Raw genomic sequence first — 21,988 nt, 5'->3', positions numbered from 1 at the left:
TTTATAACAAGCGGTAAAGTAAAAAAAAAAAAAAACAGACACATGGAAATTTAAAGGCTGCAACAATGAGACACTTGAGGCACAGTTGATATGGCAACAGTTAAGGTGAACAGGTTCGTGTTAAAGGCAGCAGGACAGATTGAGCAATGTGCTCTCTCAAAATCAAAATCCATTTCTGGTGGTAGTTTTATGGAGTGGCTTTTTCACAAAGCCCACTGTATCTGTCTCCTCCCTCTCTTCTACGTTTTGAAAGTTCTGTATGTTGGTCTGTCTCATGTTTTCTGAAGATCATCCTATTTGTCAGAACAGTCAATATCCCATTGAATCAGTCATTTTAATGTCCTCTCATGTTGCATCTCTCAACTTGTTCAAGATATTATTACTACTTATTAATGCAATGCAAGTCAAAATGATCTTTTATTTTTACCAAAATATATTAGGTCTCAGGAACATTTCAACATGTAGATAATCTACTAAGTAGACGAAGAAATTATACCTTTTATATTGTGTTTTTTTTTATACCAACATAAGGATGGTTAAAAGTGTGAGTTTTATAAGTAAAGTCATACTGTTGACAATGTTCTCATGGACCAGCAAGGACAGAATCAAGAAAATGTGGTGCCACGACAGGGGTAATATCTGATCTCACCAGCATGTTGTGTAAATTAAGGTGGTCTTCTGTGAACAAAACAAGGGGGATTTGGAGACTTTCAGTGTATCAGAGTCAATAATATGCCAATGTTCCCAAATTATTTTACAGTATCAATAGGAACAGGTGAATATTGAATAGCACAAGTAGTTCTTCAATGTTCTGAGTTTTACCAGTAGACAGGCATGCAGTTTGGGAAATGTTAGAGAATTTGGAAGAAGCCCTAAATCCAGTTCTCCATGTGTCCTCTGAATCTAAAAACTTTTCTCCAGGTGTTCAGTTTGTAAAACAAAGTCTTCATTGGAGCTGCAAATACATCTAATCCAAATTAACTGAGATGAAGGAAAGTTCTTCCTGTTGGAGGTTGAATGATACAACTCACCATAAAAGTTAGAATATTTGTCAGGTGGTTTTCTATATATATATATATAAAAATTAGTGAGAGTGGGATAACATGATAAATCATAAATGTTAATTTTGAGTGTTCATAAAGCTAAAGAAGTCTTGGAATGCAGACTCTGATACTGTCCAAAAAAAAAACTATCTGTCAAAATGATGTTGTTTTATTGTTTTGATTGCCCAGTCATGTGATTATATGGCACGAAATCACAGGTCACTAAAGGGCTCTATACCGTGATGCTTAGTCAGTAATTTAAACAATGGGGCCCACTGACTCTGCAGGGTTTTGTCCGATATAAAAGCAAGGGTTAAACCATACAGGACTGCAGTGCAGTTGTAGCAGAAGCAACAGCAGCAGCTCACTTACAAATATGTCCACCACTGACATGAGCATGGGCAAGGCAAGTTTCAAAATACTGTTAAAGACAAAATCTATAGTCTTTTAAGCTATAAATAATGTGGGATGAAAGTATGCTTGTCAGTTCACAACTAAAATACCCCTTGTTTCCCAGATCATCTTCTACGAGGACAGGAACTTCCAGGGTCGCTCCTATGAGTGCATGAGCGACTGCGCCGACATGTCCTCCTACCTGAGCAGGTGTCACTCCTGCAGGGTGGAGAGCGGCTGCTTTATGGTTTATGACCGTCCCAACTATATGGGAAACCAGTATTTCATGAGGAGAGGCGAGTATGCTGACTATATGAGCATGATGGGATGGAGTGGTGCAATCAGGTCTTGCCGTATGATCCCAATGGTAGGTTTAACATCTCTTCATGTTGTAATATGAGCCAAAACAGAAAACTGACATTTATTGTTGTGTTTATTTATGTATTTAAACAGTACAGAGGCCAGTTTAGGATGAAGATCTACGAGAGAGAGAACTTTGGTGGTCAGATGTATGAGCTGATGGACGACTGTGACTCCATCATGGACCGCTACCGTATGTCCGACTGCATGTCCTGCAACGTGATGGACGGCCACTGGCTGATGTACGAGCAGCCCCACTACAGAGGCAGGATGATGTACCTGAGGCCTGGAGAGTACAGGAGCTTCAGGGAGATGGGCATGAGTGGCACAAGGTTCATGAGCATGAGGCGTATCATAGACATGTGCTAAACATGTTTATTTTGAAATAAAAAATATTAAAAGATCTAACAAAATGTTTAATTGTTTTTGTTCTGCAATACATTAACTAAATCAAAGATCACAAGGGTGGAAAAAAACATACAAATTTCACATTCTAATTAAGAGAAATACAATTATTGTCCCAGATTTTATTGTCCACAAAACAAAGTTTCTTTTGTTGCTTATAATACATAGACTACAGAGATTTTGTTCTTTTGTAGGTTTGATATCTGATATGATAATTTTTTTTGTCTGCACATACTAAACAAAAACATCACAAACTTTTATCATTACTCATGTAAGAGGTATTTTAGCTGGTAACAATCCATGCCCACCTGAAATAAAACTAAATCAATGTTTTCTCAAGAAAACAGCTGTGATTTTCATTTAAATAACAATAAATTATAGAGACCAGTTGGGCATTGCAATCAAAGTAATTTTAAACATATCAAATCACACACAGCAACTTTTAATGTAATACAGTATAAACATATCTGGCCAAAATGGCCAATATACAGGTGCATGCAAAAAAACAAACAAACAAACAACAACAACAACAACAACAACAAAAATTGTGAAGCGGTTTTACTAAGTGTAAGCTTCTGAAAATTTCTCACATATGATTATATCTTCTTGCTTATGCCTAAAAGCATGGTGTCAAATAAAAGCTGGTACAGTGAACACAGAAAATTAAACAAGGGAATGAGTAGTGCAGTAGTGACCTTTTGTGTTGAGTTCAAATTGGAAGTTGTAAAGTCAAAGAGGGATTTACCACTTAGGTTTATGGAAACTGAAAGGTTTAACATTCTGTGGGACTTCCAGATCCAGGTGGGGCAACTGGTGATGGCTAACCAAAGGGGCATTGATGTGGTTTATAAACTACAGAAGAAAGCAGCAGTGGTAAATGTATAAATCTCAAGCCATCGCAATATCAAGAAGAAAGATTATGGAAAGTGTTTCTTATCCTGGAAGTGTAGGTACACAGCTGATTCTTGTCCTGAAGAGCTGGCTCTCCGGTGTTAAGCTATTCATCTGTGGAGAGGCTGTTTTCTTTTTCCTGTATAGAGGTCTGAATATTCCTCTCTGCACTAAACTGCATACATCACACCACTCAATTTGTGTTTGGGTGTTTTGTCCTTTTGACCTATGTTTTTGGATTTGGGATCTTGGCTTAGATGTGGCTTCTCTGTGTCCAGGAGGAGTCACAGGTCCTTCAACCAAACCCATCCACCAACCTCTTCCACCAGTACAATTAAAAGAGGAGCCGATGAAGTTGGAACACTTGTGTCTACCCCCTGGTGAGCAAGAATGACAATTCAGGAACACACTCAATTTCTACTGTGGAGATAACAATCACACTGTTTCTAAATGTCCGTTTAAACCAAAGACTCAGTTGAAGGGAAGGACTCTATCTATGTCTTCTAAATACTATCATCAACCAGGTTTTCAAATCCAGGTGCCATTGTCCGAACAGACCCATGAACTAAGGGATTTTGTTGAGTCAGGGGCAGATACAGAATTCATAGATGAAAAGTTCATTACCCAGCTACAGTTAGGCCCCTCCATTTGGACTCAGCCCAAGAGGTATTTGCTTTGGATGGTAAAATAAAATAAAATAAAATCCAAGACAGAGTAAGTTCCAGCCATTATGGCTGGTAACCATAATAAAACAACTGAATTTCTAATCATTACATCCCCCAATTTACGTCTCATTACAGGGTTGACCTGGTTACAAAAACACATTCCAAACATCGATTCAGAGACATGCAAGATTTGCTCATGTTTAACTGCTGCCTCTATGTGCCAGACACTGCCCTACAGTTTGCGGTAGAGGTTGATGCCTCCAATACAGTAGTGGGTGCTGTATTGTCATTGTGTAGCCACACTGACACCTGGCTACACCCCTGTGCCTTCTTCTCAAGAACCTTGACCAATGCTGAATAGAACTATGAAGTTGTTGCTGGCTACCAAGTTAGCCTTGGGAAAGTGGCATCACTGACTAGAGGGAGCTGAACATCCTTTCCTCCTCCAAACTGACCATAAGAACCCGGAGTACTTGCACAATGCCAAATGTCTAAGCCATTGAAAAGTCAGGTGTGCCCTATGTTTTGGACATTTTAACATCTCTCTCGCCTCCCAACTAGGGAGCAAGAACATCAAGCCACATGCGTAATCTCAGATCCACCCTCCAAGGGGCCCTTCTGAATTTCCTACAGTGTTTGTCTGTGTCCCTTTCCCATCCTTTCAAGCCCTAGCCGGTCGGAGTAGATGGCTGCCCATCCTGGTCCTGCTGGAGGTTTCTCCTCCTGGAGGTTTCTTCCTGTTAAAGGAAGTTTAACAGGAAGTTGAGATGAAGGCCAGATTAGATGCAATCTGCTGGCTTCTGTAGATAGATACCTTTTACTAATTGCCATTTAATGCATGTGAATGGTTTTGTACAATGCCCTGAGATGACTTTTGTTGTAAATTTGGGCTATATAGATATACTATATTAAATAAACTAAATTCCCCTTGCTGGGTCTCCCCTTCTTTGGCTATTCACCAGTCAGTCATTGGAACCAATCAGATTGGCAACTTGCCATCCCAAACTCTATGTCACAGACTACCCAATCTCTGGTGGTTTCCACTCTTTTCTGCAACTCAAACTCCTTGTGACTGGAAGCCATCGCTCCTTCCAGTGTCCCAGCCTGGGTCTTTAAAGAGGAACAGACCACGGTAAATACCACTGAGCTCACGTGATTCACCATTGTTCCAGTATTCATCACTAACTCCTGTGCATTTCCTAAAGACGCCTGAAGCAAAGAAGAGGGCCTGAGCCTGTCCCACCTCCATCTTAATTCATTTTGATGAATACATTTTAAACCTATCTTGTCAATCTGAAATCCAGACATTGTCTCTATGTCTCTCACAATTTATTTCATCAGGAGTAAGGCAATATATTTTATAAAAATGCTGTGATCATAAAACATGAGCTTTAGCTCTAACTGCATGACTAAATGCAAAGAAACAAATGCTTTCCAATTCATAACTGAATGAAAAACAATTGTCAACTGTTTGTAGATTTTGTCATTTACTACTTCTTTCATCATGATAAACAGTTGATCTTTATTATTTTATAAACATTGTTTTTAAGAGCAGTATATGCCCCTTCATTTTCCTAAATCATAATGTTAAAGTAATAATGGTAAAGCTTTTACAGTTAGTGTTAACATTTCTTAACCCATTAAACAGCTGACCACAAAGTTACAGTATTTTTTAATAATAATTTAGTTGTTCTTTTACTTTTGATGTATCTAAGAATTTAGTTTCAAAACAGATGTTTTTAGTTGAAAACACACTTTCATTCAGCAGCCAAAACAATACCAAATGGGGCCTCTTCTAACAAATGCAACCACCGCAAATCACAATCTATTAAATGGTCCCTTTGAACTGAATGGAACATGGCGCATAGAGGTGGGGGGCCCTCTACACTATGTTGCTCTGTCAGGAATTTGAACAAAGGGGTCATGTATCCTTTTGATGTGAGGTCAGGTATAAAAGCAACAAGAGGACATGGAGAAAACTGTACAGTCCTTTTGAGCAACTGTTGTAACTGTAGGCATGACCATGGGCAAGGTATGTTACAGTCACACACAGTTACAGATTCTGAATGGAAATGAGATGGATGTGTTTCTGTGTGGTGTCATAAAGATTTTTTTTTTTTTTTTCCTCAGATCATCTTCTATGAGGACCGAAACTTTCAGGGTCGCTCCTATGAAACCAGCAGCGACTGCCCTGACATGTCCTCCTACCTGAGCAGGTGTCACTCCTGCAGGGTGGAGAGCGGCTGCTTCATGGTCTATGATCGTACAAACTTCATGGGAAACCAGTTCTTTGCCAGAAGGGGAGAGTACTCTGACTACCAGCGTATGGGCATGAGCGATTGCATAAGGTCTTGCCGCATGATCCCTATGGTATGGGACCGTACAGAATATAGGAGAACCTTGTGAAACAAACCAATGTGTTTAAATAATATTCTGTGATTAACCTGTCTACATTTTAATTTACAGCACAGAGGCCAGTTTAGGATGAGGATCTATGAGAGGGAGGACTTCGGTGGTCAGATGTATGAAATGATGGACGACTGTGACAACATCATGGACCGCTACCGTATGTCCGACTGCATGTCCTGCAACGTGATGGACGGCCACTGGCTGATGTACGAGCAGCCCCACTACAGAGGCAGGATGATGTACCTGAGGCCCGGAGAGTACAGGAGCTTCAGGGAGATGGGATATGGAGGCACGAGGTTCATGAGCATGAGACGTATCATGGACTCCTGTTATTAAACATTGGCATTAAAGCCCAATTTTTAATTAAAATAAAGTGATCTTTAAAAGAATTCCCTCATGACTTAAATGTAAACCTTTTGTAAACAAGTATTAAAGAAACTTAGACTTATAGGAAGTAAATAACTGAATATATTGATATATAGAACCGTATAAAACACACAAGCTTTTTGAGTAACTCCACTCCACACCATTAGGTGGCAACACTCAAATTTTAAATATAGTTCAGAAAAAAAAACCATTTAGCATCTTTTTGATCACTTGTACTGGTACTAATATGAAGTTTGAAGCACTAGCTGATATTTGCCAACAAATTCAGAATCATTGATTAAAAGTATTCAAACATTTAACTATTATAGCCTACAGCAGGAGTCTGTACTTCTGGCTCTGGGGTGAGCAGCTCTTTGGTTCCACTGCAATGGCCCGTTTTGATTTTGACCCAAAAAATATAGAAATGAACATTTACATTCATAACCTCAAAAAAGGATAGTTTCAGAAGGCCTAAATGAACCATTCAAACAGCAGTAAAGTACACCATCTTGAGGCTAATATTATTTACTTACAAGAGACCTATTTGAAGAATGTAGACCACATCAGACTGAATAGAGAGCTGGGTTGGACAGATGTGTCTTTCATTCTTTCCCAGAAGATCAAGAGGTGTTGTCATTCTAATACATGGAGATATTTCCACTGTTCATGTTTAAACATTTTCTGATTCTGCTGGCAGGTTTATTTTTGGTCCATATTTTCTCCCTTTAGCTTGTTTCTGTAAGGTTAAACATCTAATTCTGGATCAAACCACCCAGACTGCACCATCATCAAGTCTTACAGAGGCCCAAAACTCTGAGTGGAATGGTTCTACCTAATCTCTTGTACTACTAATGGGCAACGAATATAAGAAATCTGAATTATTGGACCCCATGGCCCAGAAAGGAGAAGCGGGGAAAGAAAATGGATGGATGGACAGCTGGATGGATGAATTATTGGCTTCAGTTTGAGGAGAATGAATTCTCTCCATCATGGGTGGCTATACAAGTGAATTCTGCAGATCTAGTAGCATTAAAAGCCTTAATATCTTCACCTCTTCACTCTTTTATTGTATGTGAACGATGCCCTCTGTGTGAATGATGCCAACATGCCACAGCAAATTACTCACACCTTTTGGACCTATCCCAGAGTGTCCCCCACCTCTCGCACAGTGACTGCTAGGGATAGGCACCAGCTCCCCGCAACCTGAAATGGAGAAGCGGGTAAAGAAAATGGATGGATGGATGGACATATCCCTCTATGGAGAGATTATGGTCTGTTTTTTTTTCTCATGTTGTCTAATGTAACTGGGGAGGATATCACTCCTAATGCCTAACTGCCTAGTTCTCTTTCCTGCTAAAAATAACTTAATAGCATTCACAACTCTGCTGGCCAGGAGGCTAATACTGTCAAGTTGTAAATCTGCAGCTTGATTAGAGGCCTTTTATTTTCCTAAACTGACTTTGGCTGGTAAGACTGGCTCATTTGAAATAACCTGGAATCTCTTCCTGTACTGTTAAAAATACAGATTATCAGATCATTCTGAACTGTGTACCCCAGTAATGTGTCTTCACACAAATGTACTGTTATGACCTGCGTTATATAAATAAACTGAATTGCGATGAATGTGTTAGATTGTTATTAATTGCTGGGATCAACCGCCACAGTGAGCAAACCACACAAAAATCAAAACAGGAAAAAAGTTGTTTTGAATTAAATATAATTTTATTTACTCAAGTTAAATACAGAAGTAAAGTTTGTTTTAGTCTAACACATATCAGTAATACGCCTCATGCTCATGAACCTCATGCCACTCATCCCCATGTTCATGAAGTTCCTGTACTCTCCGGGCCTCAGGTACATCATCCTGCCTCTGTAGTGGGGCTGCTCGTACATCAGCCAGTGGCCGTCCATCACGTTGCAGGACATGCAGTCGGACATACGGTAGCGGTCCATGATGGAGTCACAGTCGTCCATCAGCTCATACATCTGACCACCAAAGTTCTCTCTCTCGTAGATCCTCATCCTGAAAGAACCTCTGTGCTGTAAATTAAACACAAAGAAAATGTAAGAACAGTAGCCGTCAGACATCCAAAAATTCAAAATGAAGCACATTTTAAGTAAAGTGAAGTACAGGGTATATACATAAGGGATCATTCTGCAGGATCTGATAGAGTCGAACATCATCCCCATGCTCATCATGCGCTGCATGTCATGGTATTCCCCCCTCCTCAGGAAGAACTGCATGCCCATGTAGTTGGGACGCTCATAAACCATAAAGCAGCCGCTCTCCACCCTGCAGGACTGACACCTGCTCAGGTAGGAGGACATGTCAGAGCAGTCGCTCATGCACTCATAGGAGCGACCCTGGAAGTTCCTTTCCTCGTAGAAGGTGACCTGAGAAATAAAATTACAAACTTAACTTTGTGTTAGGGCTAAACCTTTGATTCATTTTGTTGTATAAGCTGTAATGAGATGTGTTGAATTTGTTGGTAGATTACACTTTACCTTGCCCATGATGGAGGCTTAGGTTGTTTCCAGTGGATGTTTCAACTTGTTCTGCCAACTCCATGATTCCAGCAGCTTTTTATACAAAATCCCAGGGGCCATGATGTGTTGTTATTCAAATCTGCAAAGCTGATGAATTAGCAGTATGACTTTTGCTGAACAGGGTCTATAAATGTTTAACAATAGTTCTCCATCCATACATTTCTGGCAGCAGTCATCTGCATTGTTCATTTTGAGCATAAGCTTTGTTTGTACGCCATTGGCGGTCAGAAGGTTCTGTACATATGGTCAGATCATCAGTGATGAGGGGGAAAAAAAACAGGCATCAGGCTACATCTCAGTCAAAACCATGACCAACCCAGAACCTGCACCATCATCCAGCTCGTGCAAAGAATCAGAAACACAACCTTTATAATAAGAGTCGCCCTACATATAACAAATCATGTTGTCCTAGATTAATATAGTTCCATCTAATCCAATATAAATCAGCTCTAATTGTCTGTTAATCTGCTGATTTACTGTGAAATTAAAAAGACATGAGGCTTAGAGTCAGACAACTTTATTATTCTTAATGGGCACTTTGAAAGCAAACACTATAAGACCATCTCCAAGTAGCTTGATATTCCTGTGACTACAGTAAAATACCCTTAGTTGATTGTAATTTAAAAAATATATTTTTACTTCCGGCACTTGAAAATTATAGGGGCCGTAAGCAGGGGCCCTATGTCAGCCAAAGAATGCCTGGTTCATCTGTGGAACATCAATCACCTCGGGGCAGAAGTTTACCCTACTGTTTAGGCTGCTTTTTCCACCACAGACAGACTGTTAAACCAACCGATAAACAAAAAAGTTCAAAGATTTTCAATACAAGACTAATAACAATGACAGAAAAAAAACCTCCATTGACATGAAAAGATTTTAACCTCAGTAAATTAATCTGTTGTTGAACTCATTTCATGATCAAATCCATGTTAACATCACACTTTCAGAGTTTCAACCTTTTCATTATGAATTGTGCTCGCTGTTACGTTGAGCTAAAGTCAGTAATTAACTCTTTTGTTTTTGTCACGTTAAGATCCAGGAAGGTATCAATGCACCTTTTTCTAAAATCAGGTAAGGTGTTCCTATGATCAGTTTGAGCTCTGAAGAAGCAACAGGAGTGCTTGAGTCATTTGAAATCTTAACAATATAGTTGCCTTCCTGAGCTGTCTTATAAAAAATTGGTCTAAAATTATGTTTGAGGACCCACCCAGTCCACATTCTGCAGACAGTCATGGTCCAAATTTGATCCAAGTTTGTTCTCCATCAAAGCCTATAGCAGCATAACTAAGGGATAGATCATGAAAAACCCAAACTGACCCTAACTATAGGATTTATCAAAGAGGAAAGATTTAAGCCTAGTCTTAGAAATACTTAGGGTGTCAGACTCAGAAACTGGAAAGAGGAGCCTGAGAACTGAAAGCTCTGCTTCCCATTTCACTTTTAGAAACTCTAGGAACCACAAGTAAACCTCCAGTATCAAACCATCACTGAAAAAATCAGCCTGTGGGACACCTCTGAATGTTTGAATATTAAACAATTTCTATTTTTTGTTGTAGGAAACTTGTTTGTCAAAAAACAAGCAAACAAACAAACAAACAAACAAAAAAAACGGAACTAAGATTGCATGGAAACCACAGTACAGTGCTAACTTTAGTAGCAACTATGTTGTAAATGTTTGATTACTTGTTTCTGTCTGTTTCATCTTGCTCCAACATACTGTTCCCGAATAAAAACAGCTGGAGACGGGCAGAAGTTTCACCACATGCTCTCACGAGTTAGAATAAAATAAAGGCAACTAACTTTTGGCTTTCTTCTAGATTTATTTTGAAGGTTCAGCTCATTTTAATCACTGAAACAAGAGTAATCTGGAACTGCACCATTAAAATAATGTTCTTTTTACAGATCACTACTTACCTCAAAAGGGTAATGGCTAAATGGGGTTACCTCTAATATGATTGACTTTTTGTGTCAGCAATCATGGAGGTATGGCTGCAGTGCCCATCTTGAACTGGGTTAAGTCATTATAACCTTTTTGCCTTTGGCGTTGGGAAATAATGACTGCAGGTTGTTGGTGCTATGGATAGAAAATGAGTTGCAATATTTTGATAGCACCACTGCCTTAGGGATCGTGAGAAAATGTTGGTGTTATGCAATGTTAATGTGCAAGTAAATGAATATAAATTATTATTCTACTTTAAAATAATCTTTAAAAGAGATAGTTTAAGTTTTTAAATGGTTCTGACCACCAAGTTATGATAAAATCAGCTAGTTAGGAAAATTGTAAAGGCTGTATGGGAGCATTCAAAGTTGTGCCGTCCAAACTGTGCAATATATATTTTTATTTGTTCTGTTTTACAAAGCACACCTCTAAAACAACTTCTGAAAACTAGTAGCGTTGCTGTGTTCCAGATACTTTATTTCCATTGGACTATACAGCGATGTCTGCAGCTTGTTCTGTACATTTTATTTCCCCTCCCCACTCCCCCCCCACAAAAGAACAGCATTTATGTCTTTTATTCGCATTATTTACAAAGTAAAAAATAAATAAATAAATAAAAACTGCAAATCTCAGTTACCAGCCTTCTGATTTTAAGGCAGTTTTTTAAAATCTATCTATAGCAACAAAAGTCAAACGTTTCTGCTTTTTATTGCAAAACTTATCAAAAAAATCTTTTCACAAAGTCGATTAAAAATTTTACATCTTTAATAAACAAAGTGCTTGATATTTACAACAAGGTTTCACTTGATGGCTAAAATTCGGTGACCCTCCTGAAGGATCCAACGATGGCACAAGTGGCACACCAGTCGCGGTACCTCCTGTACTCTCCAGATTTCAGAAAGTACTGTCTGCCTCGGTAGTTAGGGTACTCGTAGAAGACCCAGTAGCCATTCATAACATTACACGAGTAGACATGGCGATGATGGAAACGATCAGACACACAGGGACAGTCATCCATGAACTCCATCATGTGACCGCTGAAGTCTGGCTTCTCATAGATGCGCAATCTGTAAGCGCCTCGGTACTAGGGGACAAAGGCAGGCCAACACATAGCCAGTCACATACGTAAACAAACATAATAAAACTAGATATGAAGGATGTGTAGATCTGTCAGCATGTTGCCTAACTTACCGATGGAATCACTCGACATGAGCGGATGCTACTGCTGAAGCCCATCCATCTCTGGTAGTCGGGGTACTCCCCCCTCCTCATGAAGTACTGGTGACCCATGAAGTTGGGCCGCTCGTAGATCATGAAGCAGCCACTCTCCACCCGGATGGAGTTGCAGCGGCTGAAGTACAAGTGAAGGTCCGTGCAGTCATTGCTGCACTCATAACTCCGACCCTGGAAGTTCTTGTCCTCGTAAAAAATAATCTTGTAGAAGAGCAGGAGTCAAATTTAGCCTAATTAGCTTTTTTCTCACTAGAAACAGATCAAGCGTTGTGCTCTGTGTTAAACTCAAACACAGGCTTTTTGCTGTAATGTACATTTACTGTGTGCAGAGATGACAAACAGTACTTACCTTGCCCATGGTCTCTGGTGGAGAGATTCCCCATGTTTTCAGGGCTTTTTATACTACCTCCTGACAAGCAAAGCATTGTTATTCAAATTCGCTCACAGTTATAACCAAAGGCTACTGGCACATGTTTCCCTTTTTGTTGGACCACAACATTGGTCAAAAATATGGATTTGTATTTGAAAAAGGGATAAATATTTAACTGGTTTGGTGTTTTGACATGGATGGACAAAGGAAAAGACTAGTATGGTATCCACACATCCAGCCAACAATGGCTGCAGAACAATATGGAACAGCCCTTTTGCATTAAATATGTTGTGTAACAAAGCATGAAGCCATTTAGTCTTTGTGCTGCGCTGCCTGAGCAGCGTCACTGGATCCTCACAGTGCTGCTGGTAGGGACTGTAGATATAAGATTTTATTTGGATCTAGATAGTAGATAGTGTACATTTTTACCTTTGTGTAAAACTTGTCATTAACATTTCTTTTTTTTTCAAATATACTTCCATTTTAATGAAACAAAACAGGAATTTTGTCCTTACGGGTGACAAAGTCCTTGCCGTGTCAAAGCCATATTAAATGTTTTGAAGTCTCATCTTCTGACATTACACATAAAGCTGAACATATAGTGTGGACTTAAATTTGATTCTTTCTTTTATTTTGTGACCTCATTGTCCACAACATTACTGAAACTACCTCTCATTGGGTCATGGTAAAACTCAAAGTGATGAGGATCTTTGTTACCCATTTAGTGACACGTATTTTTATTTCAATTTCTTGTGATAACAGTGGGAGGCATCTTCCAATTGTCGATGTCATTTTTGTTAATATAGGTTGATCAAAGTGCTTTAAAGTCAAACCAGATAACAAGTCAACAAAATAAAACATAAAAATCAAATAAAAACAAGAATAAAAGAACAATAATATATATAAAATGAAAGCAAAAGTTGATAAATTCTATTAAAATTGTACGCTCTGTTAAAATCAAAAGCCAAATTTTGAAAAATGGGTCTTGAGCAAGCATTTAAAAGCTTCTATAGTCTGAGTTGTGTATATATTGAAGAGGAGATGAATCCATAGGTCTGGGGCACCCATTGCAAAAGCTTGATCACCTTTAGATTTTATTCTGGATCTTGGAGAAACTGCCTGGTTCACCAGAGTTTTTCTCCTGGTGTGTAAAGGTTAAGTAGCTCAATTAAATATAATGAGCAAGACCACAGAATATTGGTAATTTGATCTCCCAGGTCCACTATGTGCTGAAGTGTCCTTGGACTCGAAGTAGCTTAAATTACCCATGATAGTGGGTAATTTTTAATCGTCTATTTTATCTCATCTGATTCCTTTTTATGTTTGTTCTCATCAATCTGCGAGACACTATTTAGTCCCTATGGCTAAATCTGGCACATTTACAGAGTAAACCCATGTTCATTGTTGTGCATTGTCCCTTTTAAAGAAATGATCTAATCTGTGTCTGACTGTAGAGAATAAAACAGAGTATAAATGTCGAAATATATAATAAGAAACACTGTTTGTGGTAAAAGGACTTCGCACAAACCAGAAAAGGTAAAAATTTAAAAAGTGTAAAACATTTTCTATTTCACAAAATTTTACAAAATAGACTTTTGTAATCAGCTTCAAACACCTGGAAACTTATGTAAACACAAATTTAAATCCAATGTGTTAATTTTATTCATTTTAATGATGTCATTGATTTCATTGTTCTTGATTTCATTGGAGAAATAATTCTGTCTAAAAACTGTTATGGATAACTAAAAGTTGAATACTCAACAAGAGGCCCGTTTTTAACATTGACCTGGCTTCTGCAGTGCTGTCAGTATCCCAAATTACCAGTAACTTGTAAGATTGAGTCCAAAAACAGTTGTAGATGTACATCTAATACTTACTTTCTGAGAGTTTCTGTAAAATCCATCCAGTGGTTTGTGAGATATTGTGCTAACAGATAAACAGGGTTGACTCCAACATAAAGCTAAAGCATAAAGTTCTTAAGTTCTTGCACAATGTGCCGCACTCAGAGTATGTTTTGTGAATGACTGAGCTACAACTACAGTAAATTTTAGCACAATGTATTTTAAATTGGCTGAAATATAGCCTCTCTTTGTTTTCTAAAGTCAGTTGACTGTGGCGGCCATCTTAAACTTGACTGGCTTCAAATCTTATTCAGTTCTGGAGGTATGTCCAATGATTATTTCCTGGACGTTTCATTAAAATCCGTCCAATGGCTCATGAGATATGTTGTTAATTGACAGCAGATATTGTTGAGTCCTAGTAGTTAATTGCAAATTTTTAAAAGAGATCTTTCAGAATCTGTCAGCACTCAGATTATGTCCTGGGGATCAGTCTCAGGTACTACTACACAAAATTCTAGGTCAATAGCTGTAAAATTGTCTCAATCATGGCAATGTTTGTGTTTTTTAAAGTCAGTTAGCTGTGGTAGCCATCTTGAATCAGGTTGACTCTAAAGTTAATCAGTTTTAGATGTACATCCAACGATTATGTTCTGAAGGTTTTATTAAAATTTCCCCAGTGGTTCATGAGTTATTTTGCTAACAGACAGGGGCAAAACATAACCTGCCTTTGCCTTTCAATAATGGAGATTAATTATTACCTGTGGCCCCAAAACCCACAGTAATTTTTACAAATGGCTCCTTTGTAGCTGAAGTTGACTAGCCCTAATAACCACAATAAAGAAAGACTAGTTTTAGCAGTTTTCTTGCCAATTTAAAATGCAAAAATGTGAATAAAACCTCTGTGAGAAAAAGATACAAATAGCATAAAAAACAAGAACTACTGATCACTTTGTGCTAGTAGCTTGTTAGCCTGTTAGCCACTTCTGTAATCTAATTTCCAGCCAAACAGTGAGGTCTTTCTCTGAAATTAGACAGAAGATTAAACATTTTTAACATGTTTAAGGAAAATTACAGTGTAATATATATATATATATATATATATATATATATATATATATATATATATATATACAGATTTGCACACATATCACAGACTATTGTATTGCGAGTTATTAAAATAAGATACAAAAATTATGGCAAATCACTGATAACTAAAAGTTAGAAGTAAATTTCAGTGAATGATGTTCTCTGCTTTTAATATAAGGATTCAGTAAGTCACAATTAAACATCTAACAATCTGGCCTAATTATTATGTTCACTCTAATAATTTATTGGAATATTACCTTATGTTATATTATTTTAAAGTAAGATAGTTGTATATTTTTATTATATTACATATAAAGGAGTCACACAGGCTTGCATAGTTCAGTGTTTAAATTTGATCAAGGGGGTCTCTTTGTCCTAATGTGTAAAACCTATTATTTAAACAATTTCTTTCAAATTTTTTATGTCTCAAATTGTAGACTTTTTATATGCTGTCTTTAAATAACACCTAATGAGTTGTGTTGTTTTTATTTCACACTTCAAGCATGTGTTGACGCTCTGAACTAATTTTATTTAGTTAGTGGGCTCTTTTGATTGTAACAGTTGCAGACCCTGCACTAACGCTAATGTTACAGATGAAGCCTGCCACCACAGACACCAGCTAATCCCATCAGGGCTCTAAACTGGGAAGGGGGTAACACTGGTATTGTTTGGTGTGGTATGCCAACACATAAAAGAGATTAAACTACAACTAGATGCTTTTGTGTACAGTTTGTTCAGCCAGACAATTTACGTTTTCCTTCTTTAATCGCTTCTTATTCTACTTGATGGGTATTTTATTTTCTTAAAATGATCAAATGTGATGAGTAAACACCAAGCGTAAAGCTGCAGGCACACAAGAAAAAAAAAAAACAATGTTCATTTCATCAGTCAGAGTTTATTAAATTCAGTTCAAGTCTGTGATTCTCCGAATGGAGCCGACCCGTGGGCTGACACCTCCCCAGTCGCTGTATCTGCGGTACTCGCCAGGCCTCAGGTAGTACACCCTGCCCTTGTAGTTGGGCTGGTCGTACAGGAGCCAGTGGCCGTCCATCACGTTGCAGGAGTTGAAGTCAGCCGTGCTGAGCTGATCCTGGATGTTTGGGCAGTCGTCCACCAGCTCGTGCATCTGGCCGGACATGTCGAAACGCTCAAAAAGCCTCAACCTGTAGGAGCCTTGATGCTGGCAGCGCACAAAATACTGTCAATCTTCCATTCTTTTTGAAGGCCAGCACTTAAAATAGGATTGTGTCTAAAATAGAAAACAGATTCTAAAACCAAGGATTCATGACCTACCTGGGGGATCATGCGGCAGGATCTGACACAATCATTAATGCCAATCACACGCTGGTTATCAGAGTAGTCCCCTCTCCTCAGGTAGTACTGGTTGCCCATGTAATTGGGCCTCTCGTAGACCACGAAGCAGCCGCTCTCCACCCTGATGGAGTTGCATCTGTTGAAGAAGGTGTGAAGATCGGCACAGTCGCTGCTGCATTCGTGCGAGCGCCCTTGGAAGTTTCTGTCCTCGTAAAATATGATCTGCGAAAAACGGTTCACAAAGGCTTTTCACACAAACATTAAGCAAAATCAAGGCGTTCGGAAGGTGATGCCCGAACAGTAAGAAGAGCCCCTGTTCATTACCTTCCCCATTGTTGCGCTGGCATCAGATTGTACAACCAGTCACTGCTGTCCCCGAGCCAAGCTATGGTGCTTTATAAAAAAAAGAAAGAATGGGAAGCCGTTTGATTGCACAGCATAAACCTTTGTCATTCAAATCAATTCCCCCGAATAATGAAGGATCAGGGCTCGGTGTGTGTGGGCAGGAGAAATCTGTTTATGTGTACATGACTCCTGGTGTGTCATTGTTCTTTCCCCTGTATTCATCACAATTTCCTCATGAAAATATTACCGAACAACAGACTTTTAGAAAGTGTCCTGAACAGCATCAGCAAGATAAAAAACGCTGTTTTTATTGGAACAACATCAAAACCTGTACAATCTAACATTTTGTTTTGTTGTTGATTTGGGCTTGCACACAACACCAAGCAACATTCGTAGTCAGATCAGAGCCACTTTCTTGACTTTTGTTTCTAAACTTTCTTTCTTAATTATTTCCTTAGTGCTGCTTTTGACACTATAGCACATAAAATTCTCTTTTCTCAGCTTGTGTCTGTTAAGGTACTGTTCTACAGTGGTTTAAATCCTGTTTAAACCACTGCAATAACTATCTAAACAGGAGTTATTAGATAATTATTTCTAATGTGCAGCTCCAGTAAAATGTGAGGTTCCTCAAGGTTCAATTCTGGGCCCTGCTCTGTTTTCATCATACATGCTACTACTGGGATCTATTTTTAAAAAATGTTTATTACTCCTTTTCAGTGTTTTGCAGATGACATTGAGGCTTACGTGCCTATAACAATAAAAAACAATAACTCTCTGAAGTAAATTGGATTGTCTAAATGAAATCAAGACATGGATGAACTTCCTTCATCCTAATGAAAACAAAACAGAAGTCATCTTTCTGGGTGGAAAGAATTTGGAAACAACTAACTTTCTTGGGTCTCTAGCTTAATTTACTCGATCCTCTGTCAGAAGTCTTGATGTTTTCTTAAACAGCTCTTTCAAATGGAATAAACAAGTCAGTTCAGATGGCAAATCAGGCTTCTTTTTGTTCCATTTTTTAGCCTAGGCAAAGCCCTGCTTCTGTTTCAAAGGTTTTAAAATAGTAATTCATGCATTCAAAACTCATTGTACAAGGGCATACATCAGTCCTGTCCTGTCTGCAGATGGTCCAAAACTCTGCTGCTCCAGTTTTAATAGGAAGAAAAAAACACATGAGCAGATAACGCTAGTGTTGGCTTCACTTCATTGGCTTCCTGTCTGGTGCAGGATTGATTTTAAGATTTTATCGTCATTTTTAAACCCTTGAATTGTCTAACTTTATTGTACCTCTAGGATCCAACATTCCTCATCCTAAACACTGAGCTCAAACAACCAGATACCTTTAGATGTTCCAAGAGCTAAACTAAAGAGTAGAGATGGTCATGCTTTGGCAGTCTTTGCTCCTGTTTTAGGCAATAATTTACCTTTTCATGTAAGATTTGCTCTGTATTCAGGTCTTTTCTAAAGCTGGCTAGCCATGATAGGTGTGCTCGAAAAGTTATGGTTTGACTAATGAGAAGACGTGTTTAATGATGCCAAATAAAACTCATTTACTCTTGTTGAAAATTTATTTTGTAGTGGCCAACAAAGGAGAATCCAGGGCTATGCTAAAATGTAATTGCCTTATATTAGAGATGGGAGTTCTGGTTCTTTTCTGGGATTCACATCATTTGGCTCAGCTCAGCAAAGAGACAGCTCGTTTAGCTCTCAAGCAGCTCATAAATTAGTACTACTCAGGATCCCAGAATTCCCATCACTAGCTTGTATCAGTAGGTCATTAACAATGACCTTATTACCTCTACACAACCAGCAGGTTATTTTAGTGTTTGTTGAAAAAAATATATTCAAGAGAAAATATCTGTTTAAATTAAAAAATATATATCTGGACCAGACAAACTGAAGACTAAGAATCTATACTAATACACTTTAAAATTACCTTTTTTTTTCTTTAGAAAGTAGTAAGTATGCTTCCAATCTTCCTCACAGCTAAATTACACAGCTACTTAATTTGATTATTGCTTTCTGAAAATAGTGATTGTGTGGAATGGAGAGGAGGTCCAGAAATCTGTTGTGAGCTGTTTTGCAGGGACCCCATATCATGAATTCATGCAAACATCAGAGAAAAATCTGAGTAATACAAGTGTTTACAGGGCCTTTCAGGACACCAAGAACAAAATCAGCTCAAGTGTGAACAAGAGAAATCCCTATTGTCAATATTTTGTGCTCTTTACAGTCTTCGGTGTTGTAGTCTACTTTGAATCCTCCAAAGTATGTCAGTTCTCCGTGATGCGTCTGATGGAGCCAACCCTCGCGCTCCTGCCACCCCACTCGCTGAACCTCTTGTACTCTCCAGGCCTGACCAGGTACATCCTGCCATGGTAGTTTGGATGCTCATAGAAGAGCCAGCTGCCATTCATCACGTTGCAAGAGAAGATGTCCGTTCTATGGAAGAGGTCCACAACACTGGGACAGTCCTCCATCAGGTCCATCATTTGGCCCCCAAACTCTATCCGCTCATACAGGCGCATGTTGAATGAACCAGGGTCCTGGATGGGAATGGAAGAGAGCTGTTAGATAATTAGTTATTAGTCCTGTCTTTGGAAAAATTTATTTAATGTTGTATATTGTTGCTCATTATATTAAAATGGACTGTATGTCTTTAAGTTGAAACCAAAGGCGTTACTGAATCTGACTTTAGTTTTATCCGTGCTTCCAGCTTGACTGTAGGGATTGCGTTTACAGGCAAGGGCTGACTGACTTTTTTCAATCACATAGTCAAAATTAAAATTAGAGGCCTAGCATTCCTATCACCCACTGTCTTTCATCAGTGTTTTAGCAGATTTGGCAGCATGACGGCTTAGTGGTTCACACTGTTGCCTTGTAGCTAGAAGGTCCTTGGTTCAAGCCAGTGGTTGGACCTGGGGTCTTTCTGTGTGAAGTTTACATGTTCTCCTCCTTGTTTTCTTTGTGTGCTCCAGTTTCCTCCCACAGTCAAAAAACATGCATGTTAGGCTGCCTTCAGGCCCAGGCCTCCCTTGAGAAACAAATGTGATCTCAATGGGACTTGCCTGGTCAAATAAAAGATCATTTTATGATTATAAATGACAGTCTTAAAGCAATTTTGGTCAAGCCTTGAAAATAACATTATGTGCAATCTTGTGATAGCCAGCATGTTCTGTTAGCACTCAAAGAATGTGTTGTGAATGACTGTCAGCTACTACCACACCAGTTTTTAGCTTTATGTATAATTGACTTAGTTATAGCCATTATTATGTGTAGCCTAAGGTGATTTAGCTGTGGCAGCCATCTTGAATTGGGTTGATACCAAAAGCTAATCAGTTGTAGACGTATGTCTAAGGATTGCTTTTTTTGAAAGTTTTAATACAATCTGTTCAGTGGTTATTGAGATATTTTGTCAGTGGTACAAATAAATGAACACACACACACACACACACACACATGCACATGCACACACATAGACAAGGACAAAAACAATATTGCCCTGCCTTTGCTTTTTGTGGTGGGCAAAAATAAAGACGAATGACATATTTGTTCCTTCCATTGCATGTACATAAAGATGAAGAATTGTTGCATCTTTCACACCCAAATGAACAGGTTGTTTTGGTGTCAGCAGGTGCTTCTGTAAATGTACCTTTTACTTAAATAACCAGATGTTAGTATCTGATGGTACTCCTAGTATATCGATAATATTATACTTATCATACTGTAACACGTTTAGGGTTTTACCCGAAAACAGCAGCTCACCGTGCAGATGTGACGGCAGGAGCTGACCGAGTCTATCCATTGATGGAGGTCAGGATACTCTCCTGTCCTCAGATAGTACTGATTTCCGGTGTAGTTGGGTTTTTCATAAACCATGAAGCAGCCGCTGTCCACTCTGATGGAGCTGCAGCAGCTGAGGTTGCTCAGCAAGTCTGCACAGTCGTCGCAGCACTCAAAATGACGCCCGGAGAAGTTCTTGTCCTCGTAGAAGATAATCTGCACACGGAGGAAATACATTTCCTGTGCCATCAGTTTAACAAATAAAAAGTGGATGTTTTCTTATAAACAATGAGGCATTTTTGTTGTTTCCCATTGAGCGTACATTTACCTTCCCCATGTCGGCTGCTTCAGCTGCCCCATGCCCAGCTCTGTGGGACTACAGCTCTCTGAAGACTCTCATGTTACATATATAGTCCATGTGAAACGCAGACTCTGCGTTTATCATTCAGCTCGTAAGAGACAGGGATTTTTGTGTTTGTGTGGCTGTGTTGTGCTAAACACATGTTTAGGATTTGTGTGTGTCGTGTGGGAGCTGACTGGCTTCACACTGTATGCTAGTCATTTTACTCTTCACCCAAATACCCTTTGTTGCTGTCAAAAATCATTAAAATCATTTCTAGAGTTGATGGAGTTCATTGTTTATTATCACCTTGCTAGACAGAACTGCAATTATGTTTTTGTCCGAGCGTGTGTTTATTTATTTATCTTATCTGTATTTATCTTTTGCAAAATATCTCATAAACCACTGGATGAATTTTAATGAACTCTCTGAAACTAATTATAGAATCTACATGGACAAAGATTAACATTTGGAGCAAATCCAATTTAAGCTGGTCAGCACAGCTATGTGACCACCAAAAGACAAATAAGGCTACAATTCAAACAATTTTACAGATATTGCGCTAAAATTCGGTGTGACAGTAGCTGAGAGTCATTCACAACACATATTCCAAGTGCTACACATTGCACAATATTTTAAAAAATTTAGCATTAACTGT

At 38.7% G+C, this 21,988-nt stretch overlaps 6 protein-coding genes across 7 annotated transcripts; 2 read left to right on the top strand and 4 right to left on the bottom strand.

Moving 5' to 3' along the window:
* The first annotated feature begins 1,377 nt into the window (after nucleotides 1–1,377).
* Nucleotides 1,378–2,204, top strand: LOC108238847 (gamma-crystallin M3-like). The gene is made up of 3 exons (XM_017421173.2): nucleotides 1,378–1,449; nucleotides 1,561–1,803; nucleotides 1,890–2,204. Exons 1-3 carry the CDS (start codon nucleotides 1,420–1,422, stop codon nucleotides 2,163–2,165), a joined length of 549 nt encoding a protein of 182 aa, XP_017276662.1. The 5' UTR covers nucleotides 1,378–1,419; the 3' UTR covers nucleotides 2,166–2,204.
* Nucleotides 2,205–5,657: 3,453 nt separating this feature from the next.
* Nucleotides 5,658–6,555, top strand: LOC108238848 (gamma-crystallin M3). Its single transcript, XM_017421174.3, has 3 exons — nucleotides 5,658–5,789; nucleotides 5,888–6,127; nucleotides 6,224–6,555. The coding sequence occupies exons 1-3, from the start codon at nucleotides 5,775–5,777 to the stop codon at nucleotides 6,500–6,502; spliced, it is 534 nt and encodes a 177-aa protein (XP_017276663.1). The 5' UTR covers nucleotides 5,658–5,774; the 3' UTR covers nucleotides 6,503–6,555.
* Nucleotides 6,556–8,235: 1,680 nt separating this feature from the next.
* Nucleotides 8,236–9,098, bottom strand: LOC108238786 (gamma-crystallin M1). Its single transcript, XM_017421092.2, has 3 exons — nucleotides 9,038–9,098; nucleotides 8,675–8,926; nucleotides 8,236–8,572 (listed from the first exon to the last, which is right to left on the bottom strand). Exons 1-3 carry the CDS (start codon nucleotides 9,044–9,046, stop codon nucleotides 8,297–8,299), a joined length of 537 nt encoding a protein of 178 aa, XP_017276581.1. The 5' UTR covers nucleotides 9,047–9,098; the 3' UTR covers nucleotides 8,236–8,296.
* Nucleotides 9,099–11,474: 2,376 nt separating this feature from the next.
* On the bottom strand, nucleotides 11,475–12,709 carry LOC108238789 (gamma-crystallin M2-like). Its single transcript, XM_017421096.3, has 3 exons — nucleotides 12,601–12,709; nucleotides 12,210–12,452; nucleotides 11,475–12,102 (listed from the first exon to the last, which is right to left on the bottom strand). The coding sequence occupies exons 1-3, from the start codon at nucleotides 12,607–12,609 to the stop codon at nucleotides 11,830–11,832; spliced, it is 525 nt and encodes a 174-aa protein (XP_017276585.1). The 5' UTR covers nucleotides 12,610–12,709; the 3' UTR covers nucleotides 11,475–11,829.
* A 3,714-nt stretch (nucleotides 12,710–16,423) lies between these two features.
* On the bottom strand, nucleotides 16,424–17,321 carry LOC108238795 (gamma-crystallin M2-like). The gene is made up of 3 exons (XM_017421103.2): nucleotides 17,187–17,321; nucleotides 16,842–17,084; nucleotides 16,424–16,728 (listed from the first exon to the last, which is right to left on the bottom strand). The coding sequence occupies exons 1-3, from the start codon at nucleotides 17,193–17,195 to the stop codon at nucleotides 16,453–16,455; spliced, it is 528 nt and encodes a 175-aa protein (XP_017276592.1). The 5' UTR covers nucleotides 17,196–17,321; the 3' UTR covers nucleotides 16,424–16,452.
* A 1,833-nt stretch (nucleotides 17,322–19,154) lies between these two features.
* On the bottom strand, nucleotides 19,155–21,382 carry LOC108238784 (gamma-crystallin M2-like). 2 transcript variants are annotated; one of them, XM_017421089.2, is made up of 3 exons: nucleotides 21,319–21,382; nucleotides 20,973–21,206; nucleotides 19,155–19,753 (listed from the first exon to the last, which is right to left on the bottom strand). In XM_017421089.2, exons 1-3 carry the CDS (start codon nucleotides 21,325–21,327, stop codon nucleotides 19,481–19,483), a joined length of 516 nt encoding a protein of 171 aa, XP_017276578.1. In that variant the 5' UTR covers nucleotides 21,328–21,382; the 3' UTR covers nucleotides 19,155–19,480. The 2 variants fall into 2 exon arrangements, with proteins under 2 accessions (XP_017276578.1, XP_017276577.1); XM_017421088.2 differs by having other exon boundaries at nucleotides 21,313–21,357.
* Between the last annotated feature and the right edge of the window lie 606 nt (nucleotides 21,383–21,988).

The sequence above is a fragment of the Kryptolebias marmoratus genome, linkage group LG6 (assembly GCF_001649575.2).
Source record: "Kryptolebias marmoratus isolate JLee-2015 linkage group LG6, ASM164957v2, whole genome shotgun sequence".
Classification (NCBI taxonomy): domain Eukaryota; kingdom Metazoa; phylum Chordata; class Actinopteri; order Cyprinodontiformes; family Rivulidae; genus Kryptolebias; species Kryptolebias marmoratus.
Note: the sequence above shows the minus strand (reverse complement) of the source record. Positions and strands in the feature narration are given on the sequence as shown.

Coding starts and splice junctions, on each gene's coding strand:
- LOC108238847 (XM_017421173.2), top strand. CDS start 1,420: ATGTCCACCACTGACATGAGCATGGGCAAG. Junction 1,450..1,560: donor CTGACATGAGCATGGGCAAG/GCAAGTTTCAAA, acceptor CTTGTTTCCCAG/ATCATCTTCTACGAGGACAG. Junction 1,804..1,889: donor CTTGCCGTATGATCCCAATG/GTAGGTTTAACA, acceptor GTATTTAAACAG/TACAGAGGCCAGTTTAGGAT.
- LOC108238795 (XM_017421103.2), bottom strand. Junction 16,729..16,841: donor CCTGCCGCATGATCCCCCAG/GTAGGTCATGAA, acceptor GTGCGCTGCCAG/CATCAAGGCTCCTACAGGTT.
- LOC108238786 (XM_017421092.2), bottom strand. Junction 8,573..8,674: donor CCTGCAGAATGATCCCTTAT/GTATATACCCTG, acceptor TTTAATTTACAG/CACAGAGGTTCTTTCAGGAT.
- LOC108238848 (XM_017421174.3), top strand. Junction 6,128..6,223: donor CTTGCCGCATGATCCCTATG/GTATGGGACCGT, acceptor TTTAATTTACAG/CACAGAGGCCAGTTTAGGAT.
- LOC108238784 (XM_017421088.2), bottom strand. Junction 19,754..20,972: donor CCTGCCGTCACATCTGCACG/GTGAGCTGCTGT, acceptor ATTCCCATCCAG/GACCCTGGTTCATTCAACAT.
- LOC108238789 (XM_017421096.3), bottom strand. Junction 12,103..12,209: donor CATGTCGAGTGATTCCATCG/GTAAGTTAGGCA, acceptor TTTGTCCCCTAG/TACCGAGGCGCTTACAGATT.